The following is a 20336-nucleotide window of genomic DNA, read 5'->3' as shown; positions in this document are numbered from 1 at the left end:
ATATACAGTATAAGATTGATAACAAACTATAGGATGAATATCAGGGCATCTTTTTTCCCCCAACAAGTTCTATAACTCAGGTCACATTGTAATTTATGGTGTAATTCAGAAAGTCACTTGTCACCTCAGTTTCATCCGTTCCTTCCTTTCCAAGTTTCGTTCTGCCGCTCTGCTTTCACACGGGGAGGACGGGTACTGAGGTGTTGTTAACATCTCGGGGTCATTCAGAAAAGGAACCCATTCTGAGGGCATTGCCATTCCCTTGCCTGGCCTATGTTATTAGCTGACTTGACTGGGATTCTCCAGAGCTGAATGATTGCAGACATGCTATATTTCATTAGCCAGGGTGTCATGTGCATCCGCTGTGATTTGTCAAGTGCCTCTGCTCTTGTACCACTTTTCCAATCCATGCTAACTTGCATGTGGGCAAATGGCTTTAGTAAATGCTCCTTTAGGAAAGATTACCCACTCCTTACTTTCTAGTGCTGTTGGCAGGGCTATATCAGTGAACTGCTATCAGCATTTGTAACTGTCAAAACATTGACAGTTACTTATTAAGAAAAAATCAATAAATATAGCAGCGTGATTCAAGAGATGTGCACACTGATGTAGAAGATAAAAAAGCATTAGCTAAAGATTCAGAAACTGGAAGGAAAGAGAACTAGCTTACAGTACTGTATACGTTACATGGAAAATTAATTGTCAAAGTAAAAACTTTGAAACCTGAAGCAATGCTCTCTGTGCTTTGCTCTCTGGTAGCATCTCAAAATCAGACAATTCAAGACAATTTACCTTCTGCAGCTATGCTTTCCAGTAAAACACTTGGTATGTAGCTGGACTCTCCACTGTAACCAATACATCTGCTTAAAGGAGTGAATATGAAACATACAGTAGTGAATCTGGAAAAACCTTAAACCAAAACGGGTAAAGAAAGTCAACAGATGTAAAATAAACAGACTTGGCTGTTTTACTTCTGGAATGCCCCAAATAGACACCTTTTTGATTACAGTATTTTTAGAATCTTAGGAAACCTTTAATGATTCGTTTTAAATTACAGCTCAGGAGTTGCAGAATTTAAAAGTTAAGGACTGTAGTGCAAGCTAAGAAATGAGGTGCAGTTTCAGTCCCCTTGCACATCTGTGTATCTTGCCTTTTTGTTATTACAGTACAGAATTCCTGAGTATTTAGGTATAATCTTGGCGTGTAGAATATTTTTTGCCTTTTTTGAAAGGCTCGAAATTTCAGTTGCCTGGCAAGTAAGATCATGGCAGTAAATCAGAAAGATTAATGGCTTATTTGGCGAGTTTCTTTGCCTTTGAGATCAAGCACTGTTGATCTAAAACTTGATTTCCTTTTATTTTGAGGACTGGAAAACACAAGATATTTCAGCATTGATTTATGCACAAGCTTCTTAACCTACATATTCATCTGGCTCTGCAACGTGTAATTTTAAATCGCTACAGTAATTTTTATTAATGATATTTCAGTTGTACATCACAGCAGCATTTTTATTCTGATAAAAAACACGAAGTTGATCGTTTATCACGTCGCCAGAGTTGTCTCGGTATTTCTATCTGTTTTGTCTTCCTCTTTGGAAAATGCAGTCATATTGGGACTGAACCAGTGGTGGAGCGGAACAGTAAAAACGTCTTCTGCTCTGATTTAATTGAAACTTACACCCATCTGCCAGATGCCGGTTATTAGCTCTGTACGATTCAGTGGATTGCTAGAATTAGTCTCTTGTAGCTAAAAGCAAGTAATAATGACTGGTTTTAAACTTGGAATTGGTGTTGAAATGAAGTGTCAAACATGTCCTAACCCTAGTAGTATAAGAAAGATTTGATTTTAGATATTTTGTCAAATCACTGGAAATGATCATATAAATCCATTATTGGCTCTGTAATTATTCTGAATAGAATACAGAAAGCTTAAAAATGATCATTGCCTGTGTTCCTGAAAAAATAAGGGTGTAACATTGGAAAATGATATTACACTCACATCTAGTAATCAGAAAGTGATCTGATAGATAATGAGTAATTTACACTACAGTGTTTTTGTCATCAGTGCAGAAAAGAGAGAAGCTATTTGATGTGATTATGACTTTACTCTGAACTCAGGTACAGTGTGCAGGAAATTATAAAGTATTTAATACTATGGAAGCATTGGCTTCATCAGCCATTTGTGATTAAGGCCATGTCTGGGGGAACTGAGGTGTAGTTTTTGAATTCCATATACTGTTCTGTGTAATGATCTTAAGCTCTCATTTTAACTACCCCAGCTTCTGAAAAGAAGTCCCAGTGTAGGTTGACTGGAAATGGTGTGACGGGCTGTATTTATAAGTAGCTAAGGTACAAAATTCCTACCCTTTCCTGTGTACATCCCTTCAGTAAAGCCTAAAGACAATTGTTTTCTTCATGAGTAACTGACATGGTCACGAACAGTTGAAGGTAGAAACGCCATGAGAAAAATCTAAAACAAAAAACAGAATTTCAAGTTTATTTAAGGGTCTTTACAAATATGCACAGATTTGGCAGGTCTTTCTTTCAGATCTTTTATTTCTTCAGATACTGATATTGAGTTAGGCAATTGATGTTTATTGGTGAAAAATAAGTGATTTGGTTGGAAGCATTACAGTAGGGTCTCGGCTTCTGAAAATTTAACATTCAGAAATTCGCTTTTTCTTGGTTTTGTCTGGCTGATGGAAACTGGGATGGAAGAAAAGCAGAACGGGAGGAAAATGAGCTGAAGGTTAACTGCAGCTTTCAAATCGGTAGCTCAGCAGACTAGGATCCAGGGATTGAAACCCTGCGGTAGTTTGCTTGATATGCAATGAAATGCAGCATTCTGTCATTTTGGATCTCCAAAAATGACAATGGAATCGGTTATTTAAAGAACAAGCCAAAGTTTCACATTCCTGGCTCTTTTGAGGTAAGAAGGATACCTGACCATTTAAAAGTCAGTTTTGCTAATGCCATATAATAGAAAATTCAAATGCATTAAGAAGTGTCTATTGGCATTATCTCAAAATTTGCCATTTGCCTTAATTTTATGGTTTTACTTTAAACGATTGGGCTAAATTTGCTTGAATAATTAGCCTGTGAATTAAGTCTGTATTGTTCGTAATTGTATTAAGCATAGAAAAGCTACAGCACTGTAGTTTTACGTAGTCAGCATACAAGTAAATAAGAAACATGAGAGATTACAACAGACAGGGAGCCATTTGGAACCCTGCACTTTTCTGTATTACCAAAAGTCATCTATCAGGTAGGTGTTTGTCCAGACTTTATCTAAATCTTTATCTAAATTGTTGAATTTTCTTTGCTGTGTTTGCTAATCCTCTTGATTGGGTATCATCTGTTTACTTGACTAGTTCACTAACCATCCCAGAATCTAAATCATTGATATAAATTAGAATGAGCGTGGTCCTAATACAGGTCCTTGTGGTACACCGCTTATTAGAACATCCTATTAATTGCATTTACACCCTATCTGTACTCTGGTTTCTGTTTCTCAATTCTCAGTCAACCAATTCTCAATCCAAAACCCTTGTTTCTCTGAATTCCTACTGCCTGCAATTTGAGAAGGAATATTTTATGAGGAACTTCGTCAAAAGTCTTCTGAAAATCAACAAAACACCATCATATATTTTGTGTGCATCCCTTACTGTTGCTGTTTGTTCAAAACATGTCTGAGAAGTTAAGTAGGCGAGATCTGCTTTTTCTAAATCAATGTGGAGATTTGTGTTTCTCAAGCTAACACCATGGCAATGAAGTGTAGATGCTTTCCATAGTAAATGAGACCATAATGTAGCATCAGTGGACAACACATTGAGACAAAGGGCCCTGAGAAGTTCTCAGAATCAATTTAGCTTGGAAAGTGTGTCTGAGTAGACGTAATCTTAACCTCATGAATCAGGTATCGCACAGTGAATTACTAGTATCAGGAGAATATAGTGATAATGTGCAGAACCCTTTGATAAGGCCTTTCATGTGATCCCAACCAATTTATTTTCCTGCTCTTCCCGATTGTGTTTTTACAAGCTGTTCGTTTGAGGTTTTCCTTGTGCTTTGTGTTGGCAGTGAACGGACAGCCTCGGCCCTTGGAGTCAAGTCAGGTGAAGTACCTTCGGCGGGAGCTGATAGAGCTGAGGAACAAAGTAAATCGTCTGCTGGACAGCCTGGAGCCCCCTGTCGAGCCCGGCCTCACCTCCAGCCTGCCAGAGAATGGTACAGCAGCACCTGGGCACCGGCCGTCATCTGTATTTAACTCCATATATTTGAGTCTCGTAGAGTCTTGTCAAAGATTCCCACTTCACAGTTAAAGCACACAGTACATCTCACTCCTGCTAACAATTCCTAAGTGCATATAAATGGGTTTAGTGGAACAGGTGTGTTTTCCTATTGGGCTTGATATGTGCAGATGTCAACGTCGAAAATGCAAAGGTCAGTTGAAATCATAGACCATGCATGTAAAGAGCTGTAAGCTGTTCACCCAGTACTGAGAATTTGCACGGGTGTGGTTTTCTGCCTCTTCTTTGTGGTCACCTAAGTGTTGCAGTAAACAACATTGCAGTAAAAATCCACATTGCTGGGAAATGACATCATTTTCAGGTGGGGTCATGAAATAGCTTATCCAGCTGTGAGACAAAGGATGACTACAACTCTTAACATGGGGTTTGTGTAAGATTCCATGGTTAGGTTAGAGCGGTTGTCTGGCGCTGGCTGACATAAAGGAAATTGGGATAAAAAGCTTTTTTGCTGTTCTTATTCTGAACACGTTTTACCAGGTGAGTAGGGAATAGAAAGGTCGGAAATTCTGTTTTAGGATTTTCTGAAAGCTCTCTAGTTATGGGGTTAATTGGCAATTTTATGTTCAGAAATACAAATTCAAAGGTGATGCACTACAGGAAAAATAACAATTTTGGTTAATATAACAGTTTGCATAGGTTAAAAGATTTATTCACAGCACAATTAATGTGGAAATATGCAAAGCTGAAAGTGTTCCGTATATTTCCTTGTTTATGCTGTGTTTTTCTCTGAATGAGATTACTTTATCCTTAAGTCACATAATCGTACATATACAGAATATTAAACAAGCATGTTAAGAAATGTATCACAAATATATTGGTCAATGAAGTTCACAAGGTGAAACAGTTCAAGTCTGTAAAAGCCACAAAAGTATGCAGCTCACTCAACACCCAGGATGGCTCTGTGACACTGTCCATATATGGACTGACTCTTGCTAGCCTCTGCAAGAAGAGGATTATTTTTTACTCACAACTTGCTAGAAATCATAAATGTCCTGCCATGAAACAGGCTAGCTGTGCTTGGTGACTTCATTTCTCTTGTAGGTGAGTGAGTGTTCTCGTTAGGTGCCACAAAACCTGTGACACCTATGTGCTTTTGCACATACTTTGCAGCCATCTCCTGCTCAGGGGTGTCCTAAGTCTGGGCAACAACACCGGCTTAATCTGGTCCTGGTTCTGTGCAAGTTCACGAGAAAGAGATTCTCCATATAGTCTTCAGAAGAGATTATCCATTCATACATAGTGGGGGACTGCAGTAACCACCATGCACTCATTCATGCAAAGATTGTTTTTATTAAAAAACACAAGAAAAACAGAAGCTAATTGTGAATCATGGAATTTTCTTGGAATCTTTCTGTGAGGAGCTTTGAGTTTAAGGAAACATATGAATGTCATGAGTCATACAATATGAAAGAATCTCAAGAATATGTTCTGTGACTAAGGATGAACTAAGAAAAAAGAAACAGCTGGTTTTCTACATCAGATCACATTCTAGCACGATATATCTGAAAGAGAACGATAACCTTGCTCCTCTGAATAACTTAACACTATTGAAAAGCGATAAATACAAATTGGGCAAGACTAGTTCACCAAGGGAAGAGGACGTGTACTCAGAAGTTGAGCAATGCTGAAGAATTCAAGACTGTTTTGAGAAATGTTACTTTCAAAGAGCCCGAAGACCTGCAAACACGGATGGTTAAGTGCACCAGTGCCTGCCTGAAATCTAGAGTGGATCTAGAATGGTCATCATCATCGAGAAAAATGTGGTCTTATCACAAGACAGTTCTATTCATGCCAGCAACCAAGAGTTACAAAATGTGTTTCATTTCCACTGTCTTGGCTGCACTGTGAACCTTGAGAAGAAGCTTGATGCATGCTGTTGGAAAGCCTCCACCGTTTTTTTGCAAGATAAAGGCACATGTCTGCAAAGCCAGGCTTTTCAGTTCCAACCACAGTTGATATTTATAGTATAGATCTTGGTCCTGGATCTTGAATGCATTATTCATCTGAGTCCTGTGTGACCTGCTTGAGACGTGCATCAAAGTGTGTGTGTGGGCGCACCTCCTAAAGGACTAGTGTCCCATCCAGGATGCAGTCCTGCCTTCAGCCCTGTACTCCTCAGATAGGCTGACCAGGAATAAGCAGCTTTCTGCAGTAATAATGAAGGGATACTGGGATCAGTACACAGGGGTCAGTCTGTGTACCAGATGAGTGCCTTTTTCTGGTTGAGCTACTCTGCAAAATCATGCCTCATTTAGTTTGAGTTACTGTTTGTCATCACTCGTTGTTGGTTTTCTTAAATGGCTTAATTAACATTCACAATTATTGTAGCATTAACGCCCTTCAGCACTAGGGAACATTGTTAAATTTGGTTGGTTTAAAGATCTTTCGTAGCTGCGAGGTCTTCACTGCTCAAGTCAAAATTACATTGATGTTGCTTTGTTTTTCATTGTTTGCAGATCAAAAGGGTTTTCTATTCCCAGTGATTACATGTACTGTACATATGCCATATATTAAGAGAGACTGTGCTGAAGGTTTTTTTGGGCATGTGAATTCCCAAATCGCAGTGCAATTATTGAGCTGTGTGAAGATAAGTAAAAAGTTCCACATCTGGGCTACAGCTTATTGTCAGTGGAACGTCTTTAAAATTAAAGTTTTCTGAATTTAGTGGTTTACATTAGGATTCCATACCAGCAGCATAGTCCTTCAATTAGATAAATGCATTTATTACATGATGAAGTGCTATAGATTGATGCATATTGTAATCCTGCATATTAATTTTACTTAAAATCCAGAGGTTTAAGTTGGCACACCCAAACAGGTGACTGGAGATACATGACAATGTGCCAGGTATGAAGTGTAGATTAATTGAAAACAAAACCATACATTCGACTTTAATTTCACATTGGTGAAAGATGAGCTTTTAATGAAGTATGCAGAAACACATGATTCCGTAACCATAATGTGCTCACAGGATTTTTCCAGGTTGAACTAAAAAGACACAAGATTTTTTTCAACTTGAGAGCTTTCTTTGTGAGCAGCAGCAATGGAACATTTTCGCAGCTGTGTGTTTTAGCAGCCCAAAATGAGCAGTTTAACAGCACAGGAGGGAATGCATTTGCAGGGCAGAACGAGCAGATATTTTAACCAGTCTCTGCTACAAAGGATGTCTGAGCACAGTCTGTTACTCAAGCAGCTCCCCCCATTTTTCTATCCAAGTGCTTTTTAACACTTTTCATTCTGGAACGGATAAAGAAGCAATCTACTCACAACAGTGTGGAAAAGCCTGAAAACGACTGAGCTACTGAGCATAGTTTTCTTGCACAGTTGCAACAAGGTAACAATTTTTCTCTGGGTGACGAGGCTGAACCTGGTCAGTTTTGCAATGGGAGATTTTGCATGGAAATCAAGTTGGCTGTTGGAAGTGGTGTTGGTGGACCAGTAAGTGGCGCTCTTTCCCCTGGATTAGAACTTGCAAACTGGAGCCTCCGGTGTGATTGGGGACATCGTGCTGTAGGACGTGCCGTGGTCTTGACTTCTTTCTCAGTAAAGAATCCATGGTGCATTTCAAAAGGGTGGGGGGCGTTAACCCTGGCTACATTCTGCTCTGGGATTGTACTTCTTAAAGTTGCCCCTTGAGTCCATTGATGGAGCAATTTTTCGCTTCCTCTCCTGACCTGCTCTGCAGTGGGCCTGCTGGCCCATTAATGGCTGCCATATGTGGGTCCTGCACTTCAGGGGTGTAAAGCACCCTTTTTGATGCAAAGCACTGCATAAATATAAGGAATTATTGTTCTTTTCTACATTTTTAGGGAGTACGTGATTAATGCCATTCAAGAAATAGGCCAAGTGACGTTTTAAGCTGATAGCCCCACACCACCCCTTTTGCAGTGTTTCTGTTGTTTAAATGGAAGAGATAACTGATCATCTGATTTCATTATGCAGGAGCTCAAAATGAAAGATTTAAGAATGCAGTGTCCTTTATATGGAAATTAAGGTTTTCAAAAATTAGGTGCAGCTGCACCTTATATATTTTGGTGAAGACCATGTATATCTGCTTTCCTATTATACGTTCTTAATTGTGCAAATACACTTCACATAAGTATGCACTTACAGTATGTTCATAAATGCGTACAACATGTACCTGTGTGTATGTTATGTCCGTTATGAATAAATACTGCTGTGATTTAATCATGTTTTTCACTGACCAAAAAACATATGTTGTCAATGTACAGATGGTGTTTATGTGGAATATACCCAGGCGGTCTTCAGATTCACAGGCAACTCTGGACTCTTTCTTTTTTTATATGGCTGTGCCTAATTTGTTATAAAGGCTGGAGCAGGTTTTTATGCCCCTGAAAACTGCGGTAAAATTTCCAGAATGATCTCAGGTTACTCTTATTGTTTGTTACCTTGGTCCATGTAATGTCTGTCTCATTTAATGGCACGGCCAGGCAGCACTGTGGTGGTCCGTTGGCACTTATTTTATTGTTTCATTCATTTGTCCCAGGAGTAGAATATGTTTATTACCCCCCTGGAGGGAAAATTCAAGGACTTTTTTGTATTTTGAATTTAAGACTTGACAATAAACAGGAAGAACTTCAAGTGAGTTCAGCCTGAAGAAAGAAAAAAACAGACAATACCAACAGCAGTAGTATCCACACAGGGATACTAACTAGCCGAGGAAAACGTTTACGGTATTTGCAGAATAAAGCCCAGTATTTTATATGCAATGCCAGAAATGCCTTTTAACAGAACATTTTTGAATTGTAGAATATAAAGTTAAAAGTGTTGACTTCACTTGAATCAGGTAAATCAAGGGATGCTGCCGTGTTCAGCCTAACAACCACTTGCGTCGTCGTCTACCTGCCTCTCACCTGCAGACTAGGAACACCTAGTTTTCAACCACGCATGGTTCAGGTGTTCTTCGGTATAAATACCCGGGCGTGACTGAGTTTAGACGCTGTAATTTTGTAATTGTAATTTTGGTCAACTGGATGCAAGCAATAAATTGCTGCCCTGGAGTTCATCCATAGAAAGGCAACCAGGTACATTTCTCATTCCTCCTTCCCAAGGAAATGTACTCCATTGACAGACAGGAAATAAATCTTAGATATTAGGTACTGCAAGACTACTAGGGTACCTGATTCAGATACTAATAATCATTTCTATCCAGAAATAACTGGATGAGATTCCCAGATCATTTAGCTTCTAAAAAACAAATTAGAGACTGACCCAGTGGTCTCCCCTAATTTGCAGGCTGTTTTCTTACTTGGTCTTCGTTTCCTCTCCACCAGCTGTTGCTCAAGCACCCGCCTGGAGGCTGGTTCACATGGACCCGTTATTGTGCCCAGTACCCCAGTATTACCCTACTGAGTCCTGCCTTTGTAAAAGGCTTTACCCAAAGCCGCTCTGAGAATAATGAGAAACAGGTTTCAAACCAATAAAAGTCCTTTGCAAGAAAAAAAAAAAACATGTTTAAAATGCCTGGCTACAGTAAAACCCCACATAATGATATGTCAAGTTTTAGCTCCTTTTGCTTATTTTATAAAACATTTTAAGTGGAAATTAGGTTAAACTTGCTACAGTACGTTGCATGGGCAAAATTCCTCTGTAAGGCTATTCCACTGCATTATTTCAATCATTTAGAAATAATGCACAGCAGTCAGTCAGTGTAGGCTGTAAATGAGCTGTGCAGATGGCATAACTTCATTTCAGTAAGCCTGGTATTTCTTGTTTTGCCAATCGCATTGTTATATCAGGAAATGAATTTAAATGCCTGTCTCAACTGTTTTACCTTTTAGTACCATGTTGTGCGTCTGTTGTCCCAAACATGGATACAGTCCTTACCAGCCGCCTTGCTCTAGGCTGTTGCCACTAAACCTTTTATTCATATATATATATATTTTATTATATGTGGCAATCTGTTTGGAATAAGTGAAATTGTGTGTAATTAATTCCCTAATGTTGATGCAACGGAAATGAAGAAATATCCAAGAAGGGTCATACATATTCTTGTATAGTTTTTAAAGAGGTCCGCAGTATTTACCTGGATACGCTTGTGCATCTGTAAAATACACTTTCGGTAGTCTTCCATTCTGGAAAAGAGGTCGTTTTGCGAGATGCTGCATTGAAGTGACTTGCACTTAGGGAGACGTTAGCAGATCTGTCGAGACTCTTGTTAACTGTTCGAGTAGACAGTACCGTGGGAAGTGGGGGGTCGGCCTCTTATCATGAGGTGAGTTAGCCCACAACCTCCCTCACGGACATCGGTGGGCTTAGCTGTTTGCGGTTGACCGATCTTGATGTCCCTGTGTCCTTCATGCTAATTTCAGAGGCGGTAGATGGCAGAGAGGGGAAGCAGGTGGCTCCTGACTCCACAGGCAAGCAGCCCATCCCTGTCAGTGCTGCCAGCATGTCGGCCTTTGACCCCCTGAAGAACCAGGATGAAATGAGCAAGAACGTCATGTCCTCCTTCGGACTGTCGGAGGACCAGGCCTCAGGTAGAAGCCACTGCTTGACCTTTTTTACGTGTCTTCAGACGAGTCATGCAAACTTTATTTTATGCAGAGTTGTTTGAGTAAAATGCTGTTGAGAACGGGTTCAGAAAAGAACTTACAAGCTTGGAGCAGTGACTTCGTATTCACCCATTTTGTTGGTTCAAATGGTCTCTTTTTGAAAGAGCTTTACCAGCTAACATCCACAACACAACTTAATTCGTATATTTATGAAAACTATTTAATGTGTCTTTTTAATTTGATGAGAGTAGCCTAAAACCCTCCTATAATTTGGTTGAATGGTGATTCGTTTTTAAGCGTAAGGATGTTTGAATACAGTCCAATCTTGACATTAAACAAAAGATCCAAAACAGTTGTGTAATAAAATGGACCCATTTCACAAGGATTGTTTATGTGTGCGTTGTTGAGAGTTGTTTCCCCCAATTTGTTGGATTTGATTTTCACAGCTCAGTGAAAAGGAAAAAAAGCTGGTAACAAGTAGAGAGGGACGGGAGAGTTCTTGTTTTAACACTAAAAATATATTTTTATTCTGGATTTCAAAATGACACAACGGAGCTGCAAACAAAATGAGGCAATTGGGACCGTCTAGCTTGCTGGTAGCTCGGTGCTCTGTGGATCCCCTCCAGCCAGTTCTTGAAAGGAGCCAGGGTATCAGATTCAAGAAACATGGCTGGGTATCATGAAAAGGTTCTATAAATGTCTGAAAAGACTCTTGGAGCATGTTACCAGAAAAGCGATTTTGGGCAAAGAAACTTACAGGTATGGGTTTTTATCTGTTTGAAACTGTAAAGGACTTCACATGACGTCTTCTGCAAATTGGGAAACTGGTTCAAGTCAGACGTTTGCCTTGAAATAACCCAGTATCTGGGGATGTTAGATCTCAAGTATATTTATAAACCTTTGGTACTGAGCTCCTGCATGCTAGTTTCCTTTCATTACCCACATGGATTCACTTTTCTTCTCTCTCTTGTCTCTCCAGTTGGAAATTGCCATGACATCTTTTTTATAGAAAGAAAGCATACACTTGACAACGTTGCAGTTGCCAGCAGTGCTCTTCTTTCGGAATTTGTAAACATATTGCCAGTTCCACTCACACGTTTGCTTGTTAAAAACCTGCTTGACTGATAAAACTGTATTCTATTAAGATCTGCTATTTTTTTATGGAGTACCGCAGAAATAAGAAAAAAGTTGATGTTTTAAATTATTTTTATAAGACAATTAGTTGGTACAAATCGCACCTTAAAAGTGCATTACAAACAGTTACTGTTAAAGTAACAGACAAATGTCTGACATAATATAATAACCATGCAATTAATCATTAGCAACGGTCACTTAATTTCTGGCTGTCTTCATGATCTCTACATGTGTTATGGGCAATAAAGTATTTATATATGGTTTTGCAGTCCCTATACTGAAGTGTTACTGAGACTTTTCCTTTGCAACTTAGGCATAGATAAATTGCATAGTTCAGTTATTGTATACACAAATCTGAAAAAGGCAGCAGTACCATTTTTAGTAATGTCGAATGCTGTAGGACGAGACTCGGTGCAGAAGCGATCTGAAGCTTTTTCCTGAGAAGAGAGGCGAAAAGGTTCTGCCAGCTCTCTGTTAGAGGCGCGCTGTTATCATCATGAAGCCCGACGAGGGCTTGGCGAGGCTTGGCAGGTGGTGGTGGTCTGGACTGTGTAACTCACCCCTGTGGTCTCCATTCTCCAGGCCCCCCCAGCGCGCCAGTGGAGGAGCGATCGGGGACTCCGGACAGCATCGCCTCCTCTTCCTCTGCTGCCCACCAGCCTGGACACCCCCCTCCGCAGCAGAACCAGTATGGAGGAGTACAGCCTTCGCCTGCCACCATGGACGGTCAGCACCCTTGTCTGTATTGGTTCGCCGCGTTACTCACGTTCAGAGCTTGACCAAAAAACCCACACAGAGTGGGACTCTGGGTAATGCTTCAGGCATTGTGAGTCTTCGTTACTAAGGCTTACAAAAGGGTTGTTTTTTTGTTCACCAACATTTTAAAAGAATTTAATATTATATAAGTAGGTGCCAGTCCCACTGCTCTGCATTATTAACTTACAGATATGTTTTAATGTCATTACATTTAATTAAAAATCACAATGCCACTTGACAAGATTTTGACAGAGTACACAACAGCAGGGTAGAAAGCTGCGCTGTCGCAGTTTGAAATATTTCAGAAAGGTCAGACGTAACTCTGAAGTGTTAAGGAAAGTGCTGCATTTTTGTATGTCTGTGAATTTAATGATAAATTATTGAATCATTTCAGAAATCATTTTAAAAGAAAGTCTCTGCAGAGCTTTAATACATATTTTATTTCTTCTTAAGTTTCAATTTTTATGTAATTCAAAGTTGAGTCCAGACAGGCATTTCTTGTGCATTGTTCACATAGTGTAGTCTACTTCAGTGATCTCTATCTCTTTCCATTAAAATGCAATTACTGACTAAATTTCCATTCAGTTTTCAGCACCACAATAAGCCCGCGTTTTGCTTCCATCTGTCATGTAATGGAAAAATGTTTCATAGTCTGTTTGGCTGAGTGTTTTATCCTTCCCATTATTAAGCTACATGGTGTGTGAGGAGTTATTTTGTCTCTACCTCATTCTTCGATTTTTCCACCGGAAAATGGTTGCTCTGAGGCAACCACCCTTTCCTTCGGACGAGAATAAGGTGATGAAACAGTTAGTTTCTACTGTACAGTATTTTGGGACCTTTTTTAAGAATGATGTTGTTTTTCTGTAATGGGTCAGAGCTTGCAGACCTTAGTGGAACACAAGTATCGGATCCAATTTAGTGTTCCTGCACTGCAATAACTGTCTTAAGATTTTTTTTTAATTTCCAGATAATTGCGCGCAGCTGCTGTTGTTGAGGAGTAGTGCTGAGCTTTGGGGTTTGATGCAGGGTTTTCATGCACTCTACCGTATCTTGTAACCACTCCATATTCTATTAAATTGGCAGATCAGACTTCACCCTTTTGAGATGAATACCAGTTGGCACAGGGTGTTTTTTATAATTGAGGCTGTCCTAAGACTGTAGCAGTAATCACTACTGTTCTGTGTTTGCACCTTTGTCTTTGCAAACTTTAAGCTGTTTGTTGCTGCAAGATTGTCCCACAGCCTTAGTGCCATACATTTCTTGTGCTCCCATGTAGAACATCTGTGTGGAGTGGGATTTATCCAGAAGAATGACTTGTTTTCCAGTGATGTGAAGAATTTTGACAATGAGTAGATGTCGTGTTTATGCTCAGATTTGCACACTGAGAGAAATGTTTTGTGTTTTGCTGTTTCAGGCTTCATAGAAGAAAATGTATTGAGAAACATTTCAAAACCCATTATGAGCTACATTCCCTTTTTGTACTCAGATATATTTGTATAGTATATTCAATGTGAAGACAAATCAAATTGAATGCAGTAATAATGTAACATTTAACACCTACACTCAAACTTATTTTATGATTTGCTTTTTTGTAGTTGTATAATTTGAAGGATTTCATTAAACACAAACTTCTTTTAAAAAAGTAACTTTTGAAATCAGTACAAAACAGATTGAGATATTATTTAACTGCTGAGGTCAAATTCAGACTTATCACACCATACAATCCTCTAGTATGAAATTATCTCCTAATTAAATTATAGTGTCTTAATTATTTGAAATATTGCACAGGAAAGGATTACGAACAGAGGCCTTTGCCCTTGTAATTGTATTCTTGATATTTGAAGCATACCATAGTTTGAAGATCCAGTAATTCTGTCAATATTATGTAATAATATTGAAGACTAATGTTTAGAAAACCTGTAATTTGTCTACAACCGAAGAATGAAGTTTGGTCACTTATCTGTTCTACAGATTCCAGAAAAATGTCTGTTTTGATAGGGCTTTTAAATATAAGCTTGGCTTCAAATATGGATTCTTTCACCAAAAAGCCCAAATATTGCAAAAGATCTCCAAGTGAGGAAGAAAAAAAAGAAATTTGTGACATCCGTGTCTTGTGCTGGCAGTTTAATGAGGTAATAATGCCCCCCCTACTGGAATGAATCACGCTGATTCACCAAACACCTGTAATTCAAGTAAATGCATCCTTTAATTATAAACAATTTGGTTTGCTTTTCACTCAATGATTGCTCAGCTTTTGCTAGGTTAGGGTTGTATGACAAAGTATGACACAAAAAGTATAAACTGTTATTTTCCATAAAATATTGTTAGTTCTGTTTTTTTGTAGAGCATTATGACAGTGTTAAAAAATAACTTATTTGTTCAGTTCCCATGTTTTTTAAAGCAAGAGCAGGATAATTTGTTCATATTGTCTACAGGGAAGTATTAGATGTGCAGTTTAAACATGATCTCTGTAAGCAGTTTGACATGCTGTTGCCCATTTATGTGTTCCAGGGAAAGGATTTATTGAATGTTATATGTTGTTTTGTTTTTTGGACCTCATTGCAAATTTTTTTATTCTATTCTATTCTGCTCATAGTTTTCATTTGGCCATTATACACAATAGCTAGGTACAGTGGTGCTAGAAAGTTTTTTTTATAATGTTCTGAATTTCTGCATAAATGTGACCTAAAATGTGATCAGATCTTCATCTGTCATAAAACTAGATAAAGAGACCCCAATAAAACAAATAACACACAAAAGGATATAGTTTGTAATTCATTTATTGATCAAAATTCAGAAAAAGGGTTCACAAACGTTCTAGCACCACTGTAGATAGTCAGTTAAGTCCAAATCTGTAACATACATGACTAAATACATCTGTAAGACAAAATGTTAATCAACAGTGTCTTATGTCAATGAGGATGAATCATATAAGGCTACCACATAATCAAACTTGGGACAATGGAGTAAAGGAGTACTGTTTAAAGACCATTACAGGAATCAGCAAAATTTGTGACACCCTGTTCTTAGAGAAACTGCTGTCTACTTACCAAGGAAAAAATGTTCAAAAAGTTTGTGTAAACCGTATTTAGGTCTTATTAGTTATGAGTAACTTCAACTGGAAAGAAATATTTGCAAATGTTGCAAATGAAGCTGCTGAAGGGAAAACGCAGCCAAGACTGAATAAAAAAAATAATTTCTTTACATAGATTGCATTTGTGAAACGATGTCATTTAAGTGAAATTCACCAGTAGACAAAACAGACCATAGACTTTTTCCATTTTCAGTTTTCTACAAGAGCTTCCTTAGGACTTTCCAAAAAGTGAGAATAAGGTATTTGCAGTCACCATATTAGGGGAGAAAATGAGCTCTTAAGAAATATTGTTGCAGTGATTAAAGCATTGTGAAAAATACTTGATTTCAGATTTTCACCATGTTGGTCTGAAGTCCGTCCTTCTAATTTATGGTAAGAGGAAATGTTGATTTCAGCAGTTTCATAGTTTCCAGGGATATGTATTATCTGTCGGGTTTTAAAGCTCTAAAGTTACCACTACACCTGTTACCTGGCAACCAATGTGGCCATGAAACCCTCATCGAAAAAGTTTTATGAGCAAAGTCTTAGAATCTGGATGGATACTTTGTTTTTACAAATACCCTAGGTGAAACTAGCACAGTTTATTTTCCAGCTCTGTGTTACAGCAGTTCATTTATCTGAAGATCTGCAAATTGACTTCAGAATTGCCTGCTGAGTAATTCATTTTCTAATCTAATGCTTTTCAATTCTTGAAAAAAAAGTCTGTTATTCCGCAAGGAACGATTATTATGGGCATGTAATGGCTTCTTGAGGGATACCACATCTGAGGTTACATCCCGAACAGGCAACATAATTCATTATTTCTTAAGGCACCAGTAAGACAAAATGGCTGGTTTTCCGAACGTATTTCTTTGGAGTCAATAGACCACTCGGTTTGTACCACAAATTTAAACCAAAATGTAAAATGGCAGCTTAAGTTTCACAGTTTTTGGAGCTCGGTCTGTTGGTTACAGATTCATATGTTCATTTTTCCAAAATAGTCCATTTTGTTCTAAGGCAGGTCTTTATAGTAAACGAATTTCTGAAAGCTGGCAATATACCCCAGAGGATTAAAGTGAAAAACAGAGCCCTGAGGTGAGGTAAGGGTTTTGTGGTGAGCTTTTATAGTCCTTTAAACAGATGAGAACGCTTGGGCAGATGGACAGAAAAGGAGGGGAAGAGCCAATGGCTGATTAGACCTGTTGGAAAAGTGAATCTTCATGTGAAACAACTTAATTAAAAAACATGAACACGTACTGTATGTATAGACACAGATTAGTAAGGGTGGTAACTGCTGATAACTGAAGCCAAAATTTTCCTAGTTAATTACAAAACAGACCTTGAGGGCTTTGAAGACAACATTGACAAGTGTAGCCGCACAGCTGTAGTTAGGTTACCCTCTCTCTAGATATGATTAAACCCTATTCCTTCAGTGTGTGCTGTTATGTTGTTGTTGCGGTGATGTAATTGCTACTGTTTCATATAATTTTATTTTTATTTACTACGTGCCAGTGACATGATAGTATTTTAGATGGTAGATTCCGGTTAACCTTTAAAAGATTTTTTTTTTTTCCTCAGACTAGATGCTGGTGGCTAATATACAAGTCTGGATTTATTGTTTTTTTGTGGTAACTTGCTGCTGGTTTGAATGTACTAAACATTAGTGTTTCAGTTTCTGAGTTAAGCATCAGGTGTGAGTGTGATTCCTGCCTGCAATTCCATCATTAACATCTGAGTTTTGGTTATGTTTCTTGGAGCTGTCAGTAATAACAATAGATTGTTTTACTTGCAGCTCTGGCCACTTGTAGTACACAGGAAGTCTGTTTCTTTCCACAGTTCCATCCAGTGTTCAGTGTTGTCTGTTTGGCATAACATCACGTAAGAGCTATTTAGAATATAAAAGCAGCATGGAAAGGCAAAGGAACGTTATTTATTCTTCAGAATCCATAAGCTTTATTTCTGGCTGAAGTATCCAGTTGATTTTGAGATTAAGATTTAAAGACCTGTGTTGAGGAATATTTTGTAATCAAGTGCATTTTAGAGTGTTCTTAGCATGTTGCATGTTTTTAACTGGTTTGCAAGTATACAAATGTGTGGACAAATACAGTAATCAAAATCACTGCCGAGTGATGTTGGTAAGTCTTGAGTGAGAGCCATTCTGAAAGTTATGCTTTCAGCAAGAATTCACACATTGCAAACAAGGCAGAGGTGCCAGTTTGCTAACAGTGATTATTACGTTCATATATCTGTGCATTTATAAACCCTTTAAAATAGCAACCAGCAAATATGAAACATCATTCAGGTTACATGGTATATGAAAACACAAATGGAAATAGATGTTTAGTAATATTTCTTTCTTTCGAAGAGCAATAAGCAATAGTACTTGGTCTTTGCATGTTTGCAGATACTGAAGATTCCACATTTGACTGGAACTCCCTCTGATTTCTTGTGCTGTCTTCCCACTGCTATATCTGTCTCATAGGTGTTTTTCTGTGTTTGGTTTGCCAGCTTTTTGCAGGGGTAAGCTACCTTTTAGAAGGGGTGCCACCAGAGTTGGCGCATGTGCTTCAATTTTAGGGTTTTGCTTGCCATGGATTTTTTCATGTCTTTAATAGCCCTACTTACATTTTGATTAAGAAAAAATGTATTCAAATATATGAATATCTAAAATGATAGTTAATATGCATTTTGTACCGCTGATCCTTGCCCTTCCCGACACTTTAAGCAGCACACAAGCCTCTGAGTGTGCAGTTGTTAGCCAGCTATGGGAGGGACAAGGAACTGACTTCATGTGTAAAAACGCCAGTTCACAGAGGTACCGTACATTGATTCAAATACTGAAAAAATTCTCAAATTGCAGTCTTTTAAACATCAGTGATTTGAAATATCTTTGCATTTTCCTTGCAAACTGAAACAGTGTTTTAAAAATAAATAATGTTTAAATGATAAATTGGAAGTTGGGAAAACAATCACAAATCACCCTCAACAAAATGCAAGAAGTTTGTCATCTCCAGGTGGTTTTGTTAAAACTCTTCCAAAAAATGAAAATTGAGCGAATATCAGACTTCGAGCTGACTTTACTGTGGTGCATTTCAAAATCCTCAACACCCATCCACTGAAACACCAAAAAATCCACACCCCTGTTAGCGAAGCTGTCTGGTTTAGTCAGAAAAAAACTCTGGGCCCAAATGTTGGAAATCCTGATATCTGACAAAATGTAACCCCTTTTTCATTGTGCAGTTCGGGGTAGTTTTGACCTTTTTTATCTCTAGATGATGTCCATGCATCAAGACAGTCCACAAAGCAAATCAATCCCTTCCACAGCTTTACCATGCTTAACTTTACACCTCAGTGAAACGTGTAGCCGGCGTTACTAATTGCGAGCTTTCTTGTGACAAGAAGAGTTTAGCACAGCTAAAAATAATGCAGTAAATAAACCGAGTTAATTGTTTTTTCTTCTTCAAAGAGCTTTAATTGGGTACCATTTTGTAGAGAATGACAGAACATCCAAGCGTAATTATGAACATTTTTTAACTTACTTTCTTTGTGGCTTCCTAGACTTTCATTGCACGTGCCGTTAAAAATCCCTTTGCGTGCGGATAATGGACCACATGCTGTAGGTTGCCATCCCCTGCTCTAGGCAACAAAGCTGAGGCTTAGCACTCATTTTCAATTACTATGGGTCTCATTGAAGACCGTCTGGACTTAGTTTTCATTCAGCAACCTTTGTCTCCGTGCCAGATGTTTGCTTTTAGGAGTCACAGTCTTGTAACACCTTCACGTGTCCCATGTTTTCTCTAATTCTTGATGATCTTTTCAGTGTTTCAGTGTTTGTAGTGATGATTCAGATGATTAAGATAGACCCAGCATTTAGCTGGTTTCATTATTTAAGAACCTTAATTATTTTTATGCAAGGCTTAATTCAACTTGTATAACCATTAAGAAAATGAAGTTCCATCATTTAAGTAACCTAACATTTACAAAATAGTGCATTTTTCCTAAAATAGATCCACTTTCTTAATCAGTATAGCAAGTTGTGATGGTCTTTCCCCTCGAGTTCATCCCCACTTGATGTATTTCTGGTGTAACTTGAAAAATGCTTTCACGTGAAGACTGAACCTCTACATTTGTCTTTGATGGCATGGGAGATAGTTCTAGGTCATTTTTTCTGGGTCCTAGTCAGTCACAAATATACACACAGATTGTGGGACCGAGTGGCTCCATCCAGTAGGAACTAATTGCTTGTCGAATACATTTTGAACCTCTTTTTGCAGTCATGGTATTTAAACCTGGTACTGTTGGAACATTGTAAAGCAATGAGCACTTAACTGCAAAGATGTTCCATAAGAGGACATTTTCTTGGAGCTGCACAACTTATCAGTCTTTTCCTTCTTGTTCAGGCTGAAGGGTAGAAGTGCTATGGAAAATATTACATCCGTAATTTCCTGAAGTGTCCATGAAGTGTTGGCTGTTTTGCATGTTGTACAGCATCATGGCAGACCGTCCAAGCAAACTTTTATTTTTGGGAGCTCCAATGTCTTGCTGAAAC

The 20336-nt window shown here is 38.4% G+C and overlaps 1 protein-coding gene across 5 annotated transcripts in view; it reads left to right on the top strand.

Moving 5' to 3' along the window:
• tfg (trafficking from ER to golgi regulator) overlaps positions 1 to 20336 on the top strand; it is a 61448-nt gene that overhangs the window by 25285 nt on the left and 15827 nt on the right. For 4 of the 5 annotated variants that reach the window (XM_088648484.1, XM_088648502.1, XM_088648493.1 and 1 more), the window contains exons 4-6: positions 4080 to 4226; positions 10642 to 10809; positions 12541 to 12684. In XM_088648484.1, coding sequence (XP_088504610.1) covers positions 4080 to 4226; positions 10642 to 10809; positions 12541 to 12684 — 459 coding nt within the window. The remainder of the gene's footprint in view (positions 1 to 4079; positions 4227 to 10641; positions 10810 to 12540; positions 12685 to 20336) is intronic. The other variant, XM_088648519.1, reaches the window with a different exon arrangement.

Source organism: Lepisosteus platostomus, chromosome 2 (assembly GCF_059453375.1).
Source record: "Lepisosteus platostomus isolate fLepPlt1 chromosome 2, fLepPlt1.hap1, whole genome shotgun sequence".
Classification (NCBI taxonomy): domain Eukaryota; kingdom Metazoa; phylum Chordata; class Actinopteri; order Semionotiformes; family Lepisosteidae; genus Lepisosteus; species Lepisosteus platostomus.
The sequence above is the reverse complement of the archived record's forward strand: the minus strand, read 5'-3'. Positions and strand labels throughout refer to the sequence as shown.